Source organism: Malus domestica, chromosome 09 (assembly GCF_042453785.1).
Source record: "Malus domestica chromosome 09, GDT2T_hap1".
Taxonomy (NCBI): Eukaryota; Viridiplantae; Streptophyta; class Magnoliopsida; order Rosales; family Rosaceae; genus Malus; species Malus domestica.
In genome coordinates this window covers 26,907,263-26,935,075 of record NC_091669.1, presented here as the reverse complement: position 1 = coordinate 26,935,075, position 27,813 = coordinate 26,907,263, and the positions used below count along the sequence as shown (strand labels likewise).

Below are 27,813 nucleotides of genomic sequence, written 5' to 3'. Positions count from 1 at the left end.
TTATTTGATGCCTAATCTGTAATGGGTTCGTGCTATTTGTTGGGACAACCACATCTATAGTAAACCAAAAGACACAAGGCTCAGAGTCCCTCTTAGACCTTGCAGCATCCACCGGCCTCGCTGTCATGATTGTCATTCTATCGACATGCCATATTTCTGGGGCCCATCTCAACCCTTCTGCCACCACTGCCTTTGTTGCACTTAAGCACTTCTCGAGGAAACATGTGAGTGATAAGCTATGAACACACAATGGCCATTGCATCTCAGAAATAATTACCAAAATGCCAGTCTTCTAGATCTTCAGAGTATTTGTTTTTATTTATATCTGTTGATTCTTTTTTAATATATTCGACCCAAAGGCTACAAACAAGGTGCATCGGGAACACAGTGGCAGTGCAAAAATAACTTCTCGGTCATAATTCTCGGGCTAATGTTAACTAGGGTATGTTTTAGCACAGGTGCCAGTATATGTGGGAGCACAAGTTGTGGCATCAGTTTGTGCTGCATTTGCATTGAAGGTGATATTTCATCCAATAATGGGAGGTGGAGTGACAGTTCTTTCAGGGAATTGGTGTCATCCAATAATTGGAGTTAAATTCATTATTAACTTCAACCTCACGTTTGTTGTCACTGTTGTGGCCACCGACACTAGAGCTATAAGTTCATCTCTTTCTAAGTTTCTAATGTAAATTTAAGTGGTGTATTGTCCTAATGGTTAAGGTCTTCCTCTATCTTCAACGCATTACTTTGCATGTTCAAACACTCATCTCTCCTTTAGAGTACCTAGAAATATCACTTGTGTTACAAACAAGATTCTGGTATTAGTTTTGAGGGTGAAAAAGAAATTTATGTTGGATTTGTCCAACATAAATCAACCTTAATATGGTTTACTATATGCAATAGGAATGTAACATTAGAGAATAATATATATTGTGATTTGATTACCCAAAGATATCAATCCTATATTGTGACTCTTATATGGAAATAGGATTAATGAAATCTGTTTGTACCATACTTAAGGCCTCCGTTTTTAGACATCGTATAAATACTCGGGGGACTCAAGTGTAATTATGTAATAAATGAAGGGGCAAATATGTAATAAGTGAGGAGTCCTTATTCTATAAAAGGACTTCTCACTCTCCTCATTAAGGGAGGCCAAGTTTTAGGCCATGGGAAGAGAGCACACAGAAAATAGGCTAGAGAGCACACTGCCTCTAGCCTTCTTGTATATTCACCATTCAGAGTGAAACAATATCAACATCAGTGTGGATGTAGCCCAAGCATTGGGGTGAACCACGATACATCTTGTGTTCTTTACTTTCTTGCAGATTCACGATCGGATTTACGTTGTTCCAAGACCCTCCAGTTTTGTGCATCAACAAAATCCTTATACGATTATAACTATGATACATTACTTGGGGGTCAAGAAAGTAGATTTAATGTCTCCTTTATGGAAGGGACTTTAAGTCTTTGGCCTATATTTATATAAATATTGGTCATTGTGAAGACTACACACGACAAAAAGCTTCCTATAGAGCATTGTGTTAAGGCTAGGAATTCACAGAAGACTTGGTGTTTTTCTTCTCGGTGCAATCTGATTCCATGGCTGCTGCAGGCGCTTCTTCTGGTTATGGTTCTTCCAATTATTTACTTGTGTTACTTACATGCATGTAGTGTTTTAATTGTATAGCCTTAATAGATAACAATTGGTATCATAGTCCTAGGTTATATGGTTTAAACCTACGATTGTTGTCATGATTAATACTCATATAATCTGTATGAATGAATGGTATGTTGGTGCCTATAAAGTTTGCGTGGTCAGTATCTATGTTGCCCAATTAGATCATATATTCAAGCCTAGCCGTGTATCATGAAATAGCTGAGTAATATAATCAGATTGCTGCTCACAATTGCATTTAAAATCATAACATGGATGCAGTTCATCTGCCTATAGGTGTTGATCATGTTTTCATGGTTAGAATTTAAATGGCATAACATGATATGTGTATTGTACCAGCTGTAGTATTTCCATCTTCTCATAAGTGCTAGAAACTACCATGAAGGTAACTGATATAATGCATATACTAGTGTTGAAGCATTTTAATTCATCAGCCCACAAGTGTTGAGTTAATCTTATCTTATGAAGTTATTAGGATGTTTAATGTAAAGTGTGTATGTTATTCATCCAGCTATGAATGTTGTGAACACAGTTCAAACCTTTAGTGGTACAAACTACAAAAAGTGGAAACAAGACATAGATACATGTCTGGGATTGATGGATCTTGACATCGCTATTAGGAAGGACTCTTTTCCATAACCTGTTGTAGATGCAGCTGCTGATGTCAAGGCCAAATTTGAAAAGGCAAATCGTATGGCTCTTTTGGTGATAAAAAAAAGTCCACGTCTGAAATAGTTAGAGAAGGAATACCAGATTCTGAGAGTGCCAAGGAGTATATGTGGATAAAAAGTTCGACATGTGTGATTATGAAGGTTCAAGTTATGACAACTTTACAACCTTGTTAGTTCCATTTTGTACGATTTATTTGACAAAAACTTGAGTAAGGATGGGATGAAATCACTGTACATGGCCACTAAAGTTGTATTAGTCTCTAATCTTAAGGCTAAACATGAATATTGCATTTCGTAGACCAAGTGGGAGAATGTTGGATTTGTCCGACATAAATCAACTTTAATATGGTCTACTTTATGTAATAAGAATGTATCATTAGAGAATAATATATGTTGTGATTTTATTACCCAAAGATATCAATCCTATATTGTGAGTCTTATATAGGAAATACGATTGATGAAATCCTTATATGATTATAACTATGATACATTACTTGGAGGTCAAGAAAGTAGATTTAGTGTCTCCTTTATGGAAGGGACTTTAAGTCTTTGGCCTATATATAGAACACAGGACAAAAACCTTTCAATAGAGCATTGTGTTAAGGCTAGGAATTCACAGAAGACTTGGTGTTTTTCTTCTCGGTGGAATCAGATTCCATGGCTATTGTAGGAGCTTCTTTCGGTTAGAGTTCTTCCAATTATTTATGTGTGTTACTTACATGCATGTAGTGTTTTAATTGTATAACCGCAATAGATAACAATATAATATCTTAATGCAAAAACCAAGGTTCTAAAAAATGCTAGGCGCTGGTCTGGCGGCGGGCTGGTGCCTAGCGCCTAGGTGCCTAGGCGGGGGTCTAGGTGGATTTAGGTAAATTCCTTGTATATCTTGTATATCTTGTAAATAAGTGCATATTGACATTTACAAAAAAAATATACTTGTATGAAATCCATGGATAAGATAATAAAAGAATGATAAAATGCAAAAAGAGTATCCAACAAGTCCAAAATTTGAAAACACATTAAGCATATATGCCATATAACCATAGTGAGAAGTATTGTAGGATGATACATGTACAACAAGTTCACAATTTAAAACCACATAAAATGCAAAATAGGAGGAAAATAAGGAAATATAGTAATGTAAGATACTTGCAAATTTACAAAGCTAGGCATCAAACTCTTCTTCACCATATCCCTCCAAGACTCTTTCTATGACTCAAACTCAACTTCTTCATCATCTCCTTCATCTTCTTCCATGTCCTCATTTGATATAAAATATTCTTCATGAAGCTCTCTTACTTCAACATCTTTAGAACTCCTCCTAGGCTCTAGGGAACCACCTACCTCCGATGTCTCTCCAATTCTCGAACCAAGCTCAAGTTCTTTATCGCCACCCTCCACAATCCATCCTTGAGCCATATTAGCTTCACTTGCATAGGCACTTAGACTTAGATAGGATTTTTTTTTTTATTTCATAAAAAAAAATAAAAAACCGCCTAGCCGCCTAGAGCCTAGCCAATTTTTCCAACCGATTTGCAAGAAAACATCTCGAGTCACCACCGCCCAACGCCTAGGCGGCTGCATAGGCCCTTTTTTAGAACACAGGCAAAAACAAAATCCAATAAAATTTAGATATAAATTTAATTTTTTAAGAATAATGATTTTCATGTTGAGTATGAATACAAAATATCAATTGTATGATTTAAAACTCTTAATCGGTCGAGTTACAAACCCCTTTGTGGGAATAAGTTTTTCAACTTCAAAAAGCAAATGTATGAGCTACAAACTTTTAATCGCTCAAGCTATAAAATATCAACATAAGTTATTCCTTTTTAAATTGAAATTATTCCTTTTGAAATTCAGTTTGTGGGAAAGATTTTTGTGACATTTAATTGGTGGCATGAGAATAGATAAAGAGTTGGTGAAAGATAATTATGGTTCTCAATTGGGAGATTATATTCACACATCCCAAATTATTTCTCCCACATCCTTTTAATTTGTTAATATTTTTCTATAAAGTGTTAGTGATGTGTAGAAAATATTAAAAAGGTAAAAAAGTTTTGATGAAGTAATTTAGGGTGTGTGAATATAATCTCTCTTCCCAATATTGTCTCAGCCTAAGAAGTAGAAACTTGAAACAAATCTAGAGATATATTTTATAAAAAAGGTAGAAATGTACCAACTTTTTTTTATCGAAAAGGTAGAAAGAGAAGAGAATGCTCTTTTAGAATAATTGTGTGTCTATTTATCTCTCAAGGATTTATAAGATGTTACAATCCTATCAATAAGGAAAGAAATAATTTACATAAAATCATACTAAACTAAGAATTCCAAGATTACAAGAATATACACAAAAAGTCAACAAAAAGTTAATATTTTTTAATTGGGTTTTTATCACTAATGGTCCCTGACATTGATCAAACACATCATTTTGGTCATTGACATTGAAAATCAATAGAAATGGTCCATGACATTGATCAAACACATCACAAATGGTCCTTCCGTTAAAAACTTTTTGGGCGATTTTCAAAACTTCGTAACTCAATCGTTTCTTAACCAAATTCGACCCATGATATATCAAAATTAAGATAGGAAAGTTTAGAACAAGATTATACCTATTTGGAAGCCCAATGGTTGCCAGAGATGGCCGGAAAATAGCCTCAAATGTGACTGGTCCGCGAAAAAACTGGAAAACTCGCCTGAAATGGGGTAAACTTTAAACATTCATAACTTCTTCAATAATCAACGAAATCGAGTGATTCAAAAACAAAAATCATACTTCTCGACGAGAATAAGAGAATGGTAGCTTTCTTGATGGCTAACGCATCGTATTTTGGCCGGAAAACGACTCAAAATTGGCTAACTCGAAAATGGTTATCCAAGTTCGAGCCATTTTCCGGTCAAACCACGGTAAATTAGCAGTCAATAAAGGTACCATTCTCTTTGTATGATTTTCATTTTTGAATCACTCAATTTCGTTGAGTATTGAAGAAGTTATGAATGTTTAAAGTTTACCCCATTTCAGGCGAGTTTTCTAGTTTTTTCGCGGACCAGTCACATTTGAGGCTATTTTCCGGCCATCTCTGGCAACCATTGGGCTTCCAAATAGGTATAATCTTGTTCTACACTTTCCTATTTTTATTTTGATATATCATGGGTCAAATTTGGTTAAGAAACGATTGAGTTACGAAGCTTTGAAAATTGCCCAAAAAGTTTTTAACGGAAGGACCATTTGTGATGTGTTTGATCAATGTCAGGGACCATTTCTATTGATGTTCAATGTCAAGGACCAAAATGATGTGTTTGATCAATGTCAGGATGTCAGGGACTATTTGTGATAAAAACCCTTTTTAATTACAATATTTTCAAAAGACTGATCAGATCATTGAGAATAATTTATACGTAACGACTTTATCTAATCTAACAATGTAATATCATAAGCGGAAAAAAAAAAAAAAAAAAAACCAAATTACACGACTTTGCATTTGTGGACAGAGCGCCTGCTTGTGAATCTAGTCTAAGTTTGCCACACAATAATATTATATTTTTTTTGTTCTTTTTTCTTTTCAATATTTCAATACAAGTCATATTACTATTTTAATCTACACTAATGAAAATGTAGAGTTTGAATTCAAAATATAGCAAGTTGAAAAAACAAGACCAACTACCAGACAATCCACCACTTATTTGTAATAAACTAAAAAGAAAACTATTCAGTCCAATAAAACCATGCATAGAATCTCGCAACATAATAGGGACTGACTGTGATCAAATTTTAAACCATGTATAGGTGGGAGAATTGGCGGGAATCGCAGTGGGAGCAACTGTGATGCATAACATACTCACAGCTGGGTATATCAGAACTTCAACCCACTACCATACAATATCATACTTTTGGCTGAATAATGAATCTATGTTTCTGTGTGTTATTCTTAAAATCAATCCTAGGCCATAGTTTAGTGGACGATGAAGAGCTAGCAGTGAGGATCCGGAGATACACACCCGGTAATAAGAAAGGTTCTCTCTTAATCCTAGAGTAGGCACCAATTCATATACCAACTATTTAAATCCCAAATGATCTCTCGGGTTCATTGTGAACCAATTTATTTACAATGAGTAAGCAATTGTCATGTTATATGCTATGATATAAATATTAGAAAGTATCTTTCATTCAATGAATAGTAATTTACATTGGGGTATTTATAAATTTGTCAATAATTGATTAATGACTTAAGTCAAGACTAATCACCTAGCTATGATTAGTTACATTTTTGTTATAACAAACTATAATAACCTAGCTATGATAATGCTGAGTGTGCTGTTGACATGGAGCTATATTGTTGATCCGTGTCTTTAGTAAATACACAGTTCACAAGCAAAATGAACACACCCCTAAATTTATGTAGAAACAAGAATACAGCAAGTCAAAATATAAAAGGATGCCAGACACCTCAATGCTATTTCAAGATGATGTCTTGAAACTTTTTGTTTCCTTTTCACAATTGTGCAGGGAAACAAAAGGAGCTTCAACGAACCCAGTGAGAACATTAGGGCCATTTGGGTCTACCTTACTGCACCATTTCTTGGGGCGCTCTTTGGGGCGGGAACCTACACGGCTGTCAAACTGCCAGAGGATGGTGACAATATTGAGAAGCCTTCACATCAGGACATAATGAAATCCAACAGCTGCATAATTAACAATCAAAGTCTAAACAAAAAGTTTCATACAAGAGTCAAGGTAAGCTGAAATTTGACAGTGGAATGAAATCCAACGGAAACGCTTCATCATAGTTCCTCAGGTAAACCATTTGGTATCACAGTACAGTATATATATCCTCCCATTCAAGTTATTAAACAAACGTATGAGACGATAGCCTAGGAGAGTTATAATTGTGTTTACTTCTGTCTTCATATATAGCCTACGGGCAGTACAAATATCACACAAAAGAAGACGCAGCATAACTTTGCAACTAATTTGGTTTCAAGCACAACCGTACCAAAACTCTTCCCCACTATATCTTACTATTGATTCTTTGCAAAGAAAAGAAAAAATTGTTTAAAACCAAGCCAGTATGTCTGTAAACAGTGATTCCATCTCACTTGACAATCATCCAAGCAGCTACACAAGTTGATCATTCATAAATTAACAAGTGAACAAGCAGTAGACAGTACATATATTGTCAAATGAACAAGCCGTAAATTTATTTATTTATGTTTTGTCAATCCCGTAAATTGTTTAAAATAATCCAACTTTTGTTGTTTTGGGTATTTTTTGGGCCGAATTCGTGTTGGCCCATCGCAAAGTGGGAAGTATCCATGTAAAATGTGAAGAATCCTCTACAAAGAGCATGTGAAACTCGTTTAAACCAGAAGCCGTTTATGGCCTTGTTTGTCAATTCGGATTATAATAATTATTTCAGTTGAATGATATAAATAGTAATTGAATAGTACTAGCTAAATTATTCGGATATTTTGTGCAATATCGAACTAATAATCGTATTACATGTACTATGTTTGATGCTCTACCAGATAAGAGGAATTTAAAATAATAAGATAAAAAATGGTGATTAATGAAAAAGAACAAACAGTACAATTACTTCCAGCTTCAATTTGCTTATTTTCATCCAATTTCCGAATAACAACAACAAAGTATTTTCCTACTAAGTGGGGTTGGCTATATGAATCCTACAATGCCATTGCGCTCGATTCTGTGTCATGTCCTCCGCTAGATCCAAATACTCTAAGTCTTTTCTTAGAGTCTCTTCCAAAGTTTTCCTACGTCTTCTTCTACCCTTTCGGCCATGGACTTCTGTTCAGTAATCACATCTTCTAACCGGAGTACCCATCATTCAAGCACGAACCGACTTCGCCTTCACCTCGAGTAGACCTTGGATCTTGGAAGGATTACAGAGAGAGGCAATGATTTTGGAAGGATTACAGAATTGGGTCTTGGAAGGATTGCAGAATTATTATCGCATTGCTTCATTCATTCTACAGCAAACACTTTATTTTTTGGTTTTAGAACACACTCCTGCAAAGTAGTGGATGCCAGTCCTGGCCGGGTTCTGGGTTTTCATGGCCGGAACCGACGCGATAGTTAGAATCAAATGTGGGTTCCATGAGGTAAGCTCGTCGAGCTCGTCTATGGCAGCCTTGGCCTTCTTGATTAGCCAATCGACGGCCTTGTAGGTCGGTATGGAGGAAGAAGAATGAGGAGAGACACGAAGCTGACTAATTATCCCTTCCTTCCGTACAAACAAGAAAGCACAGAAGAACACAAAAAGTGAGAAGGCAAAGAATCTGCCTCCGTATTAGTCAGCCGGCTATTTAATACAAAAATGTATCAAACAAGTATACCCGTATCATTAATCTTATTGGGTGTGTTTTACGAGCTGCCAAACAGAAAGAATAGCTTTTTAAAACGTATTAGATTCCTTCATGGCATAAAACTAGTGGAAGAAAAATGGAAAAAGTTCCAAGATTTTATAATTTCTTGAAAAATACGTTTTAGCTTTAACTTAATTTTTTTAGATAATAACCGTAATGTATTATATTGATAGAGAAAAAGAGAGAACCGTCTACATCAATTATTTTAGGGGGATATAGTCAAACTTGAATGCGAGAGGATTTTAAAAGATTTTAAAATCCTAGTGTAGTCAATTAAAAGATTTTAAAGGATTTAAGAACCTATTCAAATCTAGGTGTAGTCAATTAAAAGATTTTAGAATCCATTCAAATTTAGGTGTAGTCATTAAAAGAAAGGATTTTAGAGTGTATTAAAAAAATTAAGATTTTGGAGGATTTCAATAAGTTGTGGATTTTGTGGGATTTGAAAGCAAAAAGTATATATAACCAAAACTAAAAAGAATCCAACCTCACACCCTAGGATTTCAAATTCTTCCCCCACAATCCATTACAATCCATTCAAATTCTTTAAAATCCATATGAATTTTGTAGGAGTCTTTAATCCTCTTTAATCCTATCAAATCTATCACTTTTAAAATCCTTTAAAATCTTAGTTTGACAATTAGGGATGTTGCTTAAACTTTTTTAAAAGTAATTTTGGGGTCTTAATTATGTTTGGCAAATGAAAAAAATAAAAACTGATTTTTTTTTTCTTTTCAAAATCATGGGTCCGTAACAGCTCAGAAAGCAGAAACAATTTTAGACTTGCTTTTCAAATATTTTTTTTTTCATTAGAGGCAGGTGAACAATACTAATTAATGAAACTTTCATATAGACAATCCTATTCCCATTTTTAGTTTTGCTGAAAACACTTTTAGCACTATAGTTTATCAAAAACCTGTTCTCACGACTATTTATTTTCATACCACAATAGAAGCAGTTTTGATAAAAAAAACTTAACCTCTAGTTGGTCATTGTGAAGTTCATCTTTGTTTTCCGGAAGCAATTACTCACCTTAACCAATGTACCAAACAAAGCATTGTGTTTAACTTTCCTCTTTTCTCTCCCTGTGAGAGTTCTTCCCTTTGTTTGAGGGTGCTTCTCACCATATTGTGTGAGTGATTTCTCGATCGTGCTTCTATTTGGTGTTGCCGATCCTAGTTGCGGCTCGGATCAGTGGGTGGTTTTTTGTTTTTGCCTTTTCTTTCTTCTCCCTTTCCATCTCCTGATGGTCTTTCTCCTTTTCCTCTGGTCTTTTGTTTTTTCTTTCTTCTCCCATTCCATCTGTTGATGGTTCTTCTCCCTTTCCTCTCTGGCTTTTCCTATCCTCAACCCCAGTTGGTATCCCTTTTCATGGCCCTTATGTGCTTTGTTTTTCAACCATGGTTTATGTATGGTTCGTGTGTAGAGTTCTGGTGTTGTATCCGACTTGAGTGTTTCCCACACCACCACGTTCTCCTTGTTGTCTGCCATTCGCAGCAGTGTTGCTCGGGATTTTCCCAGAGCTTCTTTCTGATGGTTGGCTTCTCTCTCGCCGACTATCTCTTGTTAATGGTTGTGTGCAGGTGGCACATGTGGAGGTGATGATCGGCGGTGGATGAAGGATTGGATGGCTGGCTGCTTCTCGGATTGGCAGTAGAGAGCACAGTGGATGTTTCTCAGATGTTCATTTTTGTTTGGGCTTCGTTGTTGTTGGGATCATTTTCCATGTTTTCTTTGTTTTTAGGCCCCCTTTTTTGTTTGTTTCTAGAAATAAACTGGGCCTTTGTTTTGTTTGTTAGTGTGTGTCTGTTTAAATAAAAGCTCCTCGTTGGCGATCTTTTTGGATCCCCCTTTCCAAAAAAAAAAAAAAAAAAAAACAAACAAACAAAGCATTGTGTTTCATCAGAACTTTTGAAAAATTATAACATTCATGTAGTTGAATCAAGGAGGAACAATTTTGAGAATTCTCAGTCTCACACACGTGCAAAGACGGAAGACCAAATCATTTGCTTCTTAAACTTCTTCCGACCTTTTCAAGATTAGTATTCATCAATTTGGTCGTATATAATTATTTTTTATTTTTTATTTTTTGACAAAGGTCGTATGTATAAATTAATTAACTTAACGTAGACATGAAAAAGCCCCTAAAATTCTTGAATGGGAATATGGTAGACTTAATCTTTACAGGTTCAATGGATAATTTGACCGTTACGTGCCAAATTACCAAAAGAATACTAATGTTGGTCACCAATGATGCTTCTTGAGTTTGGCATTTAGCTACCTGCATGTCACTTCTATGTTTGTGGTACCAAACATTCAAGCCATGCGACTTAATTGAAAACAACCTCTGTTTGTACCATACTTCATCAATCTCGAAATTAGTGAGCATCGATCAACTCCATATCTTCAGGGACTCACTTAAGTGTTCATGTTGACGCACCCTTACCCAAGCACACGAGTTCCTCTCCAATCAAGAGACTAATCACAACACGACACGTGTTAACATAAGAATAAAGCTCCTAGAGTCCCACCTTGACCATGGATGGAAGCCATATACTCTCCTCAACTATAAAAAGAGACCATTCTTCCACAATTAATCCCTAATTAATGGCATTACCATACTAAAACTCATCATTAGAACTCAGTAATGATGATTATACCTGAACCTATGTATTGTGTAAACACTTCACTATTAATGAGAACTCCGTTACCCCGTGGATATAGCCAAATTTAGGATGAACCACGTACATCTTATGTTTGCTTAGGTCACAAACTCGACACTGTACGTTGTTTCAAAGTTTCACTGCTTTTGTGCATCAACAATCTCTTATACATTATTCGTTTGTAATTAAACCTACCAATTATGTTATATCGGTGTTATCTATTCTTATTATGATACGTTAATTATTTCTTAACTTTGATGCTCATAGTGATAAAGTGTGTATAAGTAGGATATCTTGTTTTGTTACTAGTACTAGTAAGAGAAGAGAACCTAAAACCTTAAATACAAAAGCAAAGGTTGTTTTCAATTTGAAAGTATATGTTCTTAATAATTTGAAGTACAAGACTTTACCAATGCTTTAAACTTAAAATAGCTAGAAGACCCAAAAGACAATTTGACTACAAATAACTAGAAGACCCAAGTAGTCAAAATCGTGGAAGTCCCCACCCGACCCTAGCGAACGGGATTTATATGGAAATGGATGTATCTGGAAGGATTAGGAATTTGTTAAACTGTAATCCTCCCACCCCACCCCACACTCTCTCATCATCTAAATTTCTTAAACTAGTGCACTTTTTTTTTTCTTTTTTTGCCACAACGAACACGGATAATTTCACAATGAATTAAAACTGGAACAATAAAAAAGCTGAAGACGACAACAAACTGATACGGTACGAGCAGATTAAATTCTAAAGGATTAAATCAGCTCTGATACCAAGTTTTATATTGATGAGTCAATTTCATATTATACTTCACCCTATTCTTAGTATGTTTTGGTAATTATTTTGGTAGAATTTTGATATTTTGTTTTATATTTTCAATATAGGACATTTGACTCCTCTGGAGCAAAACATGATCAAACAGATGAATTTTGGAGTGATTCAAATTGGAGGACGTTCGTGTCAAAATTTGGGATTTTTCTACCAAATGGTTATTTTTTGGCGATGGAATAAAGAAGCAGTGCGCCATGTTGGAAAGTGACATTTTTGGGCTTAATTGCCAGTTTTGGAGCCCAAGATGACCTCTGATGGGTTCGTGGTGTTCTGGAGAAGTGTTCAAAATATTCCAAGCTTTAAATCTAGCCATTTTGGGCCAGTTTTGGAGCAGAAATGGGTCCTAAATGGGGCCGTATAGATTTTAGGTGTTATAAAGTAATAATTGTTCCACCCGAGACTTTGCCAAGTAACCGGGCCAGTCCTGTCTGATCAACAGTGATTCTCGCGTAAAACAGTAGAGTCTTTGCATGGGATAGAGTGGTTAGTTGGTTTCGTAGCCTTTTCAGCTTGAGTTAATAAGTCCTTAGAGGTGTTCTACACCTAGTGCCCTAAAGCTTTTGTGGTTTGGGAGTCATTAACCTAAAGCTCGCTACATGGGTTGGATCGAAAGCTTAAGTGAACTAACATTGCACGACCACTACTATTACTGAAATGAGGAAGAGAAAAAAAAAAGCAAAAATCGGAGAAAGAGAAAAAAAAATGTAAAGTTAGTATGTGTGAAATAAAAGGACAAGAGGTAAGTAAAGGTTTTAGTCGAGTCTCTTTAATTATGTTGGTTCACTTTACACCAAAGGAAGTTCATGAATTCTTTTCTAATTGATTCTAAATGGCTTAGACTTTGTGGTGGGATTCGTTGGAACTTTTGGAAAGATGTTCTAATTTTTAACGTTCTATGGATTGCAACTTGAAGATGAAAATTTTGTCTTAGTTGAATTTTAATAAAGTTTTTAAGTTTGCTAGTTTTTATTTTTGTTTTTGAGTTTTATTTTGCTTGAGGACAAGCAAAAAGCTAAGTTTGGGGGTATTTTGATGAGTCAATATTTTATTATATATTTTACCTTAATCTTAGTTATAATTTATTTGTTATTTTGGCAGGATTTTGATACTTTATTTTATATTTTTAATATAGGACATTCGACTTTCTCTGAAGCAAAACAAGATCAAACAGAAGAATTTTGGAGTGATTCAAATTGGAAGACGTTCATGTGTTCCTTGGCTTGTTCCTGTTAAAATCTCAGAAATTTCTACCAAGCGATTATTTTCTGGTAATTAAATGAAGGAGTAGTGCGCGTTGCTGGAAAGTGACGTTTCAAGGCTTAAACTGCGTTTTTGGAGCCCAATATGACCTCAGATGGGTTCATGGCCTTCTGGAGAAGTGTTCAGAATAGTCCAAGCCTTAAATCCAGCTATTTTGGACCAGTTTTGGAGCTGATTTGGGTCCAAAACATGGCTGTGCAGATTTTTGGGCTAATTTACCATGTTAATTTAGGATTATGTTTCCTATTTTATTTCAATTTATTTGGTTTTCTAGTCTTATTCTAAGACCTTTTACGGTTTTATTTTGTATTAGTATAAATAAGATATTTAGCCATTAGGTTAAAGGGAAAGGGAGAATGCAATACTTTGGCCTTAGAGGGCTTTTGACAATTCAAGTTTATTTTCAAGGTGTTTTCTATTCATGTCTTTAATAATACTTTGTTTTATGATTGTTCGTAACTAGTTTTGTTTGCTAGGGCAAGGTCACGAGCCTTAGCAAGAATATGTAGCTTCTTTTCAATTTACTTATGATATTATGCATGCAAGTTTTGAATTATTAATCACTGTGCTTTAAACTATCTAATTGTCTTGATGATTGGCCACCATTAGAATATTTAGAAAAGTAATTTGATGCAATTTTGGCGGAGGGTTGTCCCTGAAATTGGCGCTGGCTTCTTGTGGTTAATATGTGTAACCTCTTAGGATGGACAACACGTTTTAAGGGTTATATGGTTTTTCAAAAGGTTTTCACAAAACTTAATGAGTCTTGCATGTTCACATTCGATCTGGACACCACGGATGGGTTGCATGTTAGATATACGTTTATGTTGGAGGTTCCAAATAGGATATACTTTAGGAAAACCTAACCTTCAAAATATGCAAGTGTAATTCATAAGTAATTGGAAGAACTACGTAGGATAGTTAAGGTGACGGCGGAACCCTAGTGCTCAAATTTATTTTCAAAACTATTTTCTTTTGTTTTATTTATTTAATTGTTTTTAGTTAAATTCCTTTTCAATATTTTAGGTCATAAAACCACCCTCTTCCAAACTTTGTTTTCAAATAATTAATTAGGATTTGTTTTTAACATAAATTATTCATTCAATCCCTGTGGAGATCGACCTTACTTGAGCTGCTATACTACGATAACCTTGTATTCTTGTAAGTATTTTAAAGTGTTTTATCCCTATTTTTGCAGGTGATAAAATCCCTATCCATGAACATGAAAAACCCACACATGCAATCATGCAAAACAAGCAGCAACTATGAATTAACACTTATGTAATGCCAATTCGGAATTGATGACAAAATTATAGCAACCAAACCTAAACTTTTCAATCAAAACGTAAACCCTTTCATGCATAACTATTAAATAGAATAATATAAAAATGATTGTTGCAAAGAATCTTGAGGCACCATTGAGGGTCAATCTTGTCTTAAGATTGTTGGAAAAATTAGAATCTAATTGCTATATTAAATCACATATAAAATTAAGAAATAATTCATGCAATTATATATCAAAGTAATGCATGCACATGAGTAACTAAATTTAAATGAACATGACATAATGGACTAGAGAAACTTGGAAATACGGTCGAGGCAAGTGTTATACACTTTGTCCTTAAGACAAGTTTACGCCCCACTACAGTGCTCATGATTGATCGGTGCATGTCTCCCAAGATACAACGACCACGTCCTTGTAATAGTAGCATTCCAAATCACAAGGTTTCATGAACCACGATTATGTTGAAAACCCTCTCATATGGACTCAATGAGACTCTCTAATATTTAGTACACTCTATGTATGATTATGTAGACAATGAAAAGTTATTTTGTCATTATAGGAGGCTTCTGTATTTATAGAATATGAGATACCTCTTTGGAAAGTATGTGACTATTCATGAAGGGTCAAAAGTTGCAACCCTTCATTTGAGTAGACACATCTTTCTACCAAAATGCTTCACTTCTAATTTCCATTCAATTAATAAATTTAATATAATAATATTATTATTAAATTTTCCAACATGATATACACTCTATATTGGGGGTCCAAGTAGGCATATATTAGAAAAACCTAACCTTCAAAATATGCATGTATAGGTCATAAGTAATTGAAAGAACTACATAGGATTGTTAAGGTGACGGCGGATTCCTAGTGCTTTCTTAATTTGATTTTTACAAAACTGTTTCTTTTTTCTCATCTTTTATATTGCATATTTGTCTTCTTTCATAAATTAAATTCGTTTTTTATTAAATTAGGTCATAAAATCAATCATTCCAAATCTTTGCTTTACAATAATGGCCTAATCGGATAAATGGTCCTTGTGGTGACAAGGTAATAAGAAGATAGCCCTCGTGGTAAAAAAATTAGGATTTAAACCCTCGTGATATTAGTCCGTTAGCAAATTGAGTCCAAAAGTAATTTTTACATTAAATGTCAATTAAATTTAGGGATAAAAATGTACATTAAAATCAAATGATGGAAGCTCAGTAAAATCAAATCCAATTCAATTCAAATCTGATGTATTCATGCAATGCAATCAAAGATCAATGCCTTCTTCAAACCCTCTTCTTCTTCTTCACCCAAACCAGCTGCCCCACCTCCACTTGTTAACGATGAAAACAACACTTCAAACTCTTTGTTTTTGTTTTACGCAGTAAAACTAAACTTGTATTCCTCGCCAACACAAAGACAAAAAGGCTCACCATAAAATAATAATGGCTAGGTTGTATATTGGATACATGTATTTATGAATCAAATGATGAACATAATTTAGTCACGAATTGGACGCCTGCGAAAAGGCGCAGCAGCAACACTGCCACTCCTACAAGCGAAGAGCTCCAAACCGGCAAAGGTTTTTTTTTTTTTCTCTTTGTTCTGGGATTTGATTTAATTTCTAATGTTTGAGTGCTGAGAAACTATGTATCAATTTATATTTATTTGTTTTGTGTTTGGGTTCTTGAATCTACAAGGACAAAAATAAGAAAGAAAATACATTCATTTAATGCAACTAGGAATTGTAGCAGAGAGAGCAACAATGTTTCAGATGCTGTATGTTTGATCCCGCAGAGTGTATGTAATAGAGAGACTAGAGAGGCGAGGAAGAAGAAGGTGCACAAGTTAAAGTACATGTCTACGCTTTAATTAACAAACATTTAACGAAAAAAGTACTTTTGGACTAAATTTGCTAATGGATGAGCACCACGAGGGTTTAAATCCTAATTTTTTTACCATGAGGGCTATGTTCCGATTACCTTGTCACCACATGGACCATTTATTTGATTAGGCCTACAATAATTAATTGGAAGTTGGTTTGTTTCAAAATATTTAATAATCCTTGTGGAGAACAACATTGCTAGAACCATTTATACTACAATATCCTTGTCATTCTTGTAAGTATTATAGATGTTTTTAACCCTTTTGCGCATGTGGTAAAAAGCCTATCATATATCAAAGTATGCAACAAACTAACTGAATATAAAACTTTGTTATACAAATAAATACATAATTGCCGAGAAAGCTACATAAACTGAAGAGATTACTTTTTGACTTGTTTAAACTAATGCACTTTTTATTTTCTTAATCTAGTGTACTACTTATTTCTTTCAATTAATAATCTCGACTTCATCATTTCACTATTTTAATGATTTTGCACATATCGCTAAATCCATTGAATGAATCAACCCATCTTGGTTTTCCGTTGAACTCTCACTTGAAGTTCCTAACTTCCTGTCGTTGTACGCTTGACTAGTCTACAGCTTTTTAAATGCATTCTTTCATTTTAACTATTGAGACTTTTTTTAATCTTTTGATCCCTTGCAACGTTTCTTGCCACAAATCTAATGAACCTTATAAGGTTATTTTTGAAAATTTTCAATTCACTAAGACATATTTTAGACAAATGTGTCTCCAAAAATCAAAGGGCAGTTATCTAAAACATGTTTAATAAGAGTATGTTTGGTAATGTTTTGCATTTTTAAAATACAAAAGTAAGTGTAAAATGTGTTTGGCCAAGTTGTCTTTTAGTAATAATGAAAAATGTATAAAACAATATCTAGGCTAAAATATGTAACCCATCAAATATGTTTTTATATTTTTTTCAAAAATTGAATCCAAAAAAATGTATATATAAACAAAGGTAGAATTTTTATTGAGAAAAAAAAATATCATACACACCATCATGGCCACCACCCTTCCACCATTTGGCACACGTGTCCATGTCTTCAAGTAAATATGGCTTCAAAAGCGCACATATTTCAGCAAACTCTCTAGAAACAGGCTTGGTGGAATTTTCTCACAACTGCTCATGCGAACAGACTCCTCTTTTTTAGCAGACGAACCAATCTCAGCAGCAAGAGGAATAGGCCCAGGCGCCACTTTACCAGTAGAACCGACCTTATCACTCTTCATAGTAAGCCTCTCCAAAGGTGAATCAAACTTAGCTCCCAACGGGCGTCTTGGTATAGACATTGGCATTAGGGGCACAATGGAACCTCTATGTTAAGCAATCCTATTAGTAATCGTACTAGCCATCTTCGGCATGGCAGGCGTCACAGGTTTAGATCTAGCAGCCTTATCTTTGTTCCCCTTGGAAGAAGTTAAGTCAATCATAAACTTCTCGACAGCAGGTGGACCTTCACGGGCAGCAGCGAAAGTCTTTGATTTTTTCTCAACCGGTATCTCTTGAGCAGGAGGGGAAGGTTTCTTTTTTCCATTTTCATTCGCAACGGGCTTTACGACAGTGATTGGACGAGCCAATGCCTCTACCTTGATCCGCTTTATCTTCTATATCAAAGGCAGCCCACCTTTCTCTCAGTGAAAAGGACTAAGCAGCCAACGCCATTCACGGTACTCAGCAAGGATACCTAAAGCAATGTGCACTTTCTTCATGTTTGGAGAAGTCTTGGGAGTTAAGAAATTTTTTGAATCTACATAGATAAAGGAGGACAATCAGTAAATTAGAGAGCAGCTTAGCAAAAGCACAAAACAGCCTAAAGACTATGCAGTTTACTTACCGGTGATGAAAATCGTTGGAACGAGCAGCTTAGGGGAAAAGTTAAACTCCCACCCCATACTTATCGCTAAAGTCTCATTGGCCCAGTTATGATCTCCCTTGCTTGAATGATCAAAGAACCTGTGGTGGGATTGCAGTTGCCCAACTCTATCAATACGTCTTATGTCAAAGAAGTACTAGAATTTGTTGACGGTTAGGTCCAAATCAAAGAATTGGCTCAAATTGAGGAACCCCACCATCACACGGACCGCATTTGGAGAACATTAAGCGGGGGCACACTTCATGGAGTAGAGTACTTATTGGAAGGAACTTGGCATGGGAAAAGTGAATCTCAACATGAAGTAGTAAGGGTGAAACTTGATAGTTGTCCGAGCCCTACTACATGGCTCATGACAGCTCCCATCATTGTCATGCTTCATATCCATCCCAAACAGAATGGCATGTTTGTATGCCTCGAGGAAGTCTTTGAACGATTTGTCAGAATCAATTTTGACGTGAGCAAAGTACCCCACTCAAAGACTCGCCTTGACGATACAATGAGGAATACCGTCATTGCTCTTGTGACTTGAAGAAGACATGTTCGAAGAAATCCTACAAAGATGCAAGAAAGAATTATTAGACGACTACACATAAAAAAAAAATTGCATGCAGCAGCATTCCAGGTCGAAGCCTAGTTGACTACCCCATGGACCTAGCGCACCGAACCCAAGCCATGATCTTAGCACACAGGCCCCTACCATATCTTTCTCAGCCCAAAGGCCTCTCAGCCCAATCTAATTAGAGGGGGGACTGGCACGTCCGTGCCCTTTTTCTCTCGCATTTCTCTCACACGGGCCCAAACCTAATGGCCTAAGGAGTAGCACCCTAGCGCTCCAGCCCTGGCCCAAGCCAGCCGCGCGCCTAGCTCAACTCGTGCCGCCAACCCTCGGCCTAAGCTGAGCTGCTGCTGCACTAAACCATTCACAACAACAATGCCGTGGCTTTGCTAGCCACTTTTGATCACATTCTCGACCCCTGTTGAGCCAAATATCAAGGCTCGAGACTCCAAAAAAATTATGAAGACAAGGAAAACTAATTTTTTTTTCTTACCTTGGTGCAGCATGATGAGAAAGAAAGCAACAAAAGATGGTTTTTTGCACGGGCAAGTGAAGAAGATTGCTAGGGGAAGGGAAACAAATATCCTTTAGCTTTCTCGCTTTCTTGTTAAATAGTTGCTCGCCAAAGTTGATTTAGTCCTCTACTTAAGGTAGACTTAAATAGACTTTGGAGGTAATTTATTTCCTTTTCCTAGAAGGATCTAATTTCAAATCCAAGTGGGAATCTGCATCAAATTAGGAAACAATCTTATGTTTCCTAAGCAATTGGAGATCTTTACACCTACTGCCCTTCCTTGTGAGTAGGCCAACATGTGTGGGCATTTGTGGAGCCAAAAATAATCCCAAAACTCATGGAGGTGACACATGGATGTTTGGACAAGAAAGACAAAATAAAGCTTGAGGCACACTGAGATTTCCACGCGCATGCAACGGACAATAACAACTCAATCAAGGAAGAGTCAAAGGTGGTCTTTATGGAATTTATTCAAATTCCTCTCATCACTCCTCATTGGTTTTATTTAATAAGGTAACCTCCAAAACTTCCTATTTAATTTGAGAATAATTACTATGATAATTGCAAGATATTATTTCACATGATATCTTGCAATAATTCACCGATTACCACCATAAAGGGCTAGCCACTCTCCACCCAAAGGCCTAGCCATCCGCCTATAAATACCACACTTATCCTAATAAAATGCTAAGCCATTTACTACCCACAAACTCCTAAATACATTATTTTCAGAATTCTAACTTTGGCATCGGAGATTCTTCTACTAAAGCCCCCTTCCCCCAAGTCGTGGGTGTGTGAGTCTTTTGGCCATGATTGAAGGCATTATTATTTTGCAGGTGCAATTTCATCAAAGGAAGAGATGGTGGAAATTTGCATTCACACATGAGAAAAGAGTCAATGAAGTCTTGAAAGATAGCTTAGATGAGATGGCATGGCACCTCCACAAGTCCAACTTTCAATAAATTAAATATTAAAACTTCATGTCTCAACTTAAGAAGTAGAAACTTGAAACAAATCTAGAGAAGCATGTAGAAATTTACTAAATTTTATAGAAAAGATTGAAATTTACTAATTTTTTTTTAATTAGCGACATTGCATAATACTGGAAGTTTTTTTGTTTTCTAAATACAAACCATATTACTATTATAATCTTCACTAAAGAAAGGGTAGCGTTTGAAAAACATAATAAGTTGAAAAGAAAGATCCTACCTACTAGACAATCTACATTTGTTTGTAATAAACTAAAAAAGATTAGTAATTCCAAAAAAAATAAAAAAAAATGCATAAAATCTTGCAACATGATTGAGACTGACTATGATCAAAATTTAAACCATGTACAAGTGGGAGAATTGGCAGGAGTCGAGGTGGGAGCAAATGTCATGCTTGTCATACTCATAGCTGGATGTCAGAACTCCAACCTACTACTCTACAATATCATACTTTGGGCTGAATAATGAATCTATGTTTGTGTGTGTTATTCTTAAGATCAATAATCTTAAGATCAATAATCTTTAGGCCATAGTTTAGTGGACAAAGTTTATATAGCTATGCCCAATTGTATACCCCTTTGTGTCTGTGTCTCATCTTGTTAAACAGCTAGACATGAGGAGTACACACTCGGTGTCAAGGAAGATTCTCCTAACATTCTTGGGTTCACTGTAAACCCGTTTATTTACAATGAATAAATAATTTTCATGTTATATGCTATTATTTTAATAAACTCAGATCACACAATTCATGGGCAAAATGAACACATTCTTATGTAGAAACAAGGAAAAAAAAATGTAGAAACAAGAATATGGCAAGCCAAAATAAACAAGGATGCCAACCACCTCAATCTCAATGCTATTTCAGGATGATCTCTTGAAATGTTTCGTTTCATTTTCACAATTGTGCAGGAAAATAGTAGGAGTTGTTTGAGCGAAGATTTCTCCAGAAAGGGCTCCTCGGCTCTTAGCACAGCTCCCCAAGGGATTGGCACTTTGGATGTGTAGTCAGACTCTTGCTTACTGATGTGTTGCAAGAAGATGATATAGTTAGTTTTGAAAGGTGCCTTTGTGGGGCCTTAGGTGTAGGCCTTGAGGCTCAAGTGCTAGGCATGCTACTGCTATCTCAGTATAGCAGATGTAGAACAAGATTGTGTTTAGTCGATTACTTGAGCCCTAAGTTACTTAGACTTCTTGTTATCAAAGGATTTTCTTGGATGGGAAGTCCACATTAAGTTCTTTTTCTTGCCTTGTGAATAAGGAATTTCAGTTCATAGTCTTATATGTTCGAATGGAGGGAGTTCAGATGTCATGCTCCGATCCCAACATACGCCCAGGATCGACACGTGACGTCACCAAATATCCGTATCTCTAACATACCCCGCCTCCGAGATATGCACAAACACAACTCACGATCCAACTACGTAGTAATTGTTCGTACACTTTATGGTTGCATCTAACCTCTGTTAGACTGCCTGCTTACCCTACATAGGGATCAAGCCATTCGTAGTTCATCATTCACTACCTATCTACATTTACCATAGTATGTTCAAGCCGAAAGATATAACACTCCTCAATCAATCATTAGAACTTGACAAGTGTGGAGGTACTAGATTCAGGGCTACATAACAATCCAATATGACAATCAACATTTCCACTTCATCCATCATATAAATCACTATGTTTTCAACATGAAACCTTAATCCAGAACATGTAACATACCCAAGAACCAACAAAGCACAATATTATTCTCAAGCCACATTGAGCAACGAGACTAATCATAATAATAATAATCATATCCCACATCATTCCGCAATCATTCTAATTAATCAATCCTAAAAATCAAAGAAGCATGATATCAACATTTACTATGTTATTCAATCAATAAGGTCCCATATCAATTCACAAATTTTAATAAAGGATCCCTACATAATTCCCCACATGGATTCCCAGTACTAACATGATAAGTCTAATTTATACACAATGTCTACTATGAACAATTCATATTCACTCGATTCTAAGGTCGGACTACCTTATGGAAATGAGCAAGAGTAGAGATTCTAGACCACTTAACAGAATCCAACCAAAATACCAAACGACCTCTTGTAATTTCTTCATACCTGACATCTGTACAATCAGTGCCTACACCATGGGAATGGTGCATCGGCATCAAGAACTCGGATAGGCTGCGAAGCTCGAGTGAGTGACAATAATACAAACACTACTACAAATTTTTACTTACATGACGCATTTTATGGATCATGTTAAAAGTTTAATGATGCAAGGGTTTAGCGTCATCTTTGTAGGTGTCCTTAAAGATATTTTTAAGATGTTGAAAAAGTGTCATGTATTACTTTTAAGGACGCCTAACAAGCGACATTAAATTAAGAACTTGTGTCATCTATTACAATTTAAGACACAGAATATGTGTCATAAACATAGGAATGAGCGTCATGGTATACTAATCATGACATACGCACAGTGTCATGTATAGCTTTTGGAGATACCTAACAAGCATTATTGAATTAAAAAAGCGTGTCATCTATTTCAATTTGAGATGCAGAATATGTGTCATAAACAGAGGAATGAGCGTCATGGTATAGTAAACATGACATCTGTATAGTGTCTTATACTATAGCACTGTAGCGTCATTGAATATTACCAGTGACACACAAAGTGTGTCATAAACGGTTCAAGACATGTCCTAAAATATGTATGATGGCATATATAAGAAGACTTACATAATTCATCCAAGAAGCAAGATATTTACCTCAAATTAAACATTATTGCTTCATAAATTTGTAATTCATCCACTACCAAAGTATTACAAAAGACAATATAATGTGTAGAGTTTCCTACTAAAATAAAACTATAAGTTCACTTAATTTAAAATTTCACAAACTAGCTAATATAGTGTTTCATCTATTGGGATGAAGTCATCAACATACTCAGCCCACTCTATTCTTAATGCATCAATTTCCTGTTGAGTGTATATAGCTTTTTCTTTGAATTGCAACAAATCACAACCAAAGAGAACATGTCACGACAAGAACTAATTTCAATCATTTAACTAATAAGGAGGTGGTCAATTAGCATCAACTTGCCCAGAAAGAACAAGGGCTCTCTACTTGTATTTTTCGCTAATGTGTTTTTTTTCACTCGGTATAGAGGTAATAAAACGTCAAGCTGGACCTTATCTTGATGGTAAATAACACCAAGCTCAAATACAACATGGCTTAACAAAATCAGCTCTGAACCTATTTATTTATCACATTCAAACGTAAACTAAAGATAGACTAGCATTACAATTTTATTGAAGACAAAAAATAAATCAAGAATTAGAATCTGAACCTAGACAAGGAAAACAAAAACAAACCCATTGATGACTTGAATCAACTCAATACACGAATACCCAGGATGGTTTTGATGAGCTAAAATCCAATTGGGCATCTTTTGGAAGATTCAAGAGTTCCAATTTCGATTGTAATTAACTTTAATTAAACACTACAAATCACGCTAACAACAATCCATCTCATCATCAATAGTGTGAACATTCAAGTAATTTAGTTCAGTTATGCCGATTTCCTTCATGGGTTGCCAATGATTTGAGTAAAAACCATCGTTAGCTGTAAATTAATTTGCCTGAACTATAAATTACCTACAAAGAACTAATACTAATAAGATAGTAGCGAATACACCCGCTTAAGTGCTCTTTGTAATAGTATTACCAACCTTGGTAATAATTGAGCAGTTCGAATCATCAATGATTTCCTTCATGTATTTCATCACATAATATCCACATTCTACAGTTCCTTCTTGCAAAGGGCATTGCATATACAAATAAAAACATATAAAATGTAAGTTAGTCAAATTAATTTAAAGTCAAAACACAATGTTCCTTACCTTTACTACTTTCCAATTGATATTTTTTCGACCCTTTATTCCCTTTTGAGCTTTAAACATTTCAGTGCTCTGCACATAGAGGATAAGAACACATGAATATATTCAAATCTTGAAATGCATGAAATAAAGACAAACATATATCCAAATACTTACAATTCAACAATGTCCTTCATTCTAGGATCGATCTATATCCAATTAAGGGAGTCCATGTAATACACTAATTCCTCATAGGGGTCAATAATAGCCAACAACCAATGAAACCTACAAAACATAAATAATTGCATTCTTTATTACATAATGGTCAACTACTGATCTGTTAGGAACAAAAAATTCAAAACACATAGTACTAATAACCCTTTGTTATACGGAGCAAAAATTAATTGTCCTTTTTTGCAGTTCTGTAATCTAAGAGCCAATGCATTTGATCTTTGTTCCTTTTTGCCAGCCTTTTGAGAGATTCTGCTAGGATCTACAAATCCAAACAATCCATCAAGATTGTTCTTCTATCTATAGACATCCAAGATTTATCCATTGTAAAACAGTTATATTGATTGATATTAGAATAAAACTTATAACAAGATTGCATGAGGGCACAATATATAAACTGTTGCGAGCTAAAGATAAAAAACAAAAGCAGAGCTTATGAGGAGTTTTATCAAATGTGTGGTGTGCTATAAACACCAACTCCCACAAGAACACACAATCTAAAGATTAAAAAAAAAAAAAGAGGATAAAAGTAATAGTTAATCTAATTCAGAATTGGTATTAAGGGGATCACAAAGTTAAAAAAAAAAAAAAAACCAATGATCAATCTCGTTATCCAACATAGCAAATGACAAGGGTAAACTACAATTTGTACAACAACTACTTTAGCAAATGACAAGGCTAAAATACAATTTGTACAACAACTACTTTAGCAAATGACAAGGCTAAACTAAAATCTGTCCAGCCACATAGCTTGGACTAATCAATACAACTTCACAAAAGAGATTAATATAGAAATTATTTTCTAGAAAACCCATAACTATTCCAACAAACTTACCTTACACAATTAGGTTTTGAGTGAAATTTGGGGGAAACAATCAATCTGGTTGATGAAGACTGTGGGCGTCCCAGAGAGAGAGAAAGAGAGGGAGAGATAGAAAGACAGTGAGTGTTCGTGATGAAGACTGTGTGATGAAGATTGGGCGTCCCAGAGAGAGAGAAGGAGAGGGGAAGATAGAAAGATGGTGAGTCTTCCACCTTGAGGAGAAAGAGAGCGTTGATATTTCATTCTCTATTTGGGAGTTGGCTAGGAATGGGTTGGGTGGTAGAGTGAATGAGTCGTGAGGGTTTAGGAAGTTTTGAGGAATTCGCAGGACGCTCTTCTTTTTTATAAATCCTTCCTATTGGTTTTTTTAGTTGCGTCATCGATTTATTTTAATAACGTTTTTAATAAAAAAATATCATTAAAAAACTTAATAAGTGTCATGAAAGCTCTATTTTGTAGTAGTGAAAGTATGTGATAATAATAATAGAATCAACAATCAATCACAGTTTATAAACCTCGAATATAAATCATTCGTAAGAGATCAATATCGAGTCTCTGAAATCTTCGAATGAGTCACCTAGACATCCAATGGCTTTTCTAAATCAAAATACAAGGTTCCCAAAACTATAGTTCACGAAAACACTAGAAACTAGGGCTAGAGTGATGTAGTTTAGCCGAAGCCTACATAAGTAACCAAACAGGAAGTGGCCCCCCAAAGTGGATTAACCAAGCAGAGCCACCCTTAAGAAAGTAACCAAGCAAGCAGTGACCTCCCCCAATGCGGATTAACCAAACAGAGTCTGAAGGGAAATCTATGAGATTCATGTATGGGATTTCTAAATGACTATCATGCATATCCAAAACAATTATGATATACGAAAGCAGCGGAAGCATTTATAACATATTATCAAAGCTATAGTCATGCAAATCCCCTTCAAGGTTCATAGGTTTATATATAATGCATCAAAACAAATTATAGAATCAAGAACAAAGTGAAGGTTAGTCTTATACCTCTTGATCTAGACTTGAGACCAAGGATAGACCACCTCCAAGCCCTTTGCTCCTTGAAATCCTTGAGCCTAGCTTCCCTCCTTGCCTCCTCCACTTTGAAAGAATGAGTGCTCCTAGGTTCTCTTCAAGTTTCCAAAGTAGGAAACCTCTAAAGATCCTCACCCACTAGTGTAGTGAGAAGGATGAAGGAATAACCAAAAGGGTGAAAGATTGTTAGCTAAAACACCTCAATGGTGCCCGGCCCTGTGATGTGTTAGAGAGCTTTTTTTCTCTTGCCCGAAATCACTTGGAGGGTAGTGAGTCATCAGCTTTTTACTTGTGTTGTCATTGAAAAGTGTTTTTTGGCTAATTGTGAGTTAGTTCCCATCACTTGACATTTTAAATCATAGGCACATGACCTATGCATTAATGGGAAGGTGCCAACTTGTCTTTGGGTTTGATGCTGGGCTTTGGGCAAATCTTCTTTTAATCGGCGTCCTTGGGCTTCTACATACTTGCCGCCCAAAGTTCAAATATTAACCCAAACAGGAGCTTCAATGAACACAGTGAGAACATTAGGACTAGCCATAGGTGCAAACAATTACAAAGCCATATGGGTCTACCTCATTGCACCATTTCTTGCGGCACCCTCTGGGGCCGGAACCTCCACGGCTGTCAAGCTGCCAGAAGATGGTGACAATATTGAAAAGTCTTCACCAAGGAGCTTCAGAAGATAATTGATCGACATTCTTATCGCGCCCGCATCAATCATCCAGAAAGCTTACATAAGGACATAATGCAGATTGAGTCACAAAACGAAGTGAGATAAAATACAACTGCATAATGATCTCTGGTCGGTACATACATGTCTAAGTGGATGCGTAACATAACATGTCTATGCAATATGCCCTTATAAACAATGTGCTAAAAAGAATATAGTTCCCTTCAGTTAAACCAACAGGTGCATAATTAACAATCCAAGTTCAAACAAAAAGTTTCATACAAGAGTCAAAGTAAGCTAAAATTTGACAGTGGCGTTCCGAAATGAAATCCAGCAGAAACGCTTCACCATAGTTCGTCAGGTAAACCATTTGGTATCACAGTACAATATATATATCCTCCCATCAAGTTTGCGAACAAACTTATGAGACGGTAGCCTAGGAGAGTTAGAATTGTGTTTACTTCTTTCTTCATATATAGCTTACGGGCAGTACAAATATCACACAAAAGAAGACACATCATAACTTGGCAACTAATTTTGTTTCAAGCACACCGTACCAAAACT

The 27,813-nt window shown here is 35.6% G+C and overlaps 1 protein-coding gene across 1 annotated transcript; it reads left to right on the top strand.

Moving 5' to 3' along the window:
• Positions 1-20: 20 nt before the first annotated feature.
• Positions 21-27,265, top strand: LOC103443984 (aquaporin NIP6-1-like; the record flags this gene model as incomplete). Its single annotated transcript, XM_008382887.1, has 5 exons — positions 21-224; positions 459-655; positions 6,142-6,204; positions 6,863-6,913; positions 27,100-27,265. Coding segments are annotated over 5 exons (681 nt in total), but the record flags the coding sequence as incomplete, so codon positions are not given.
• Between the last annotated feature and the right edge of the window lie 548 nt (positions 27,266-27,813).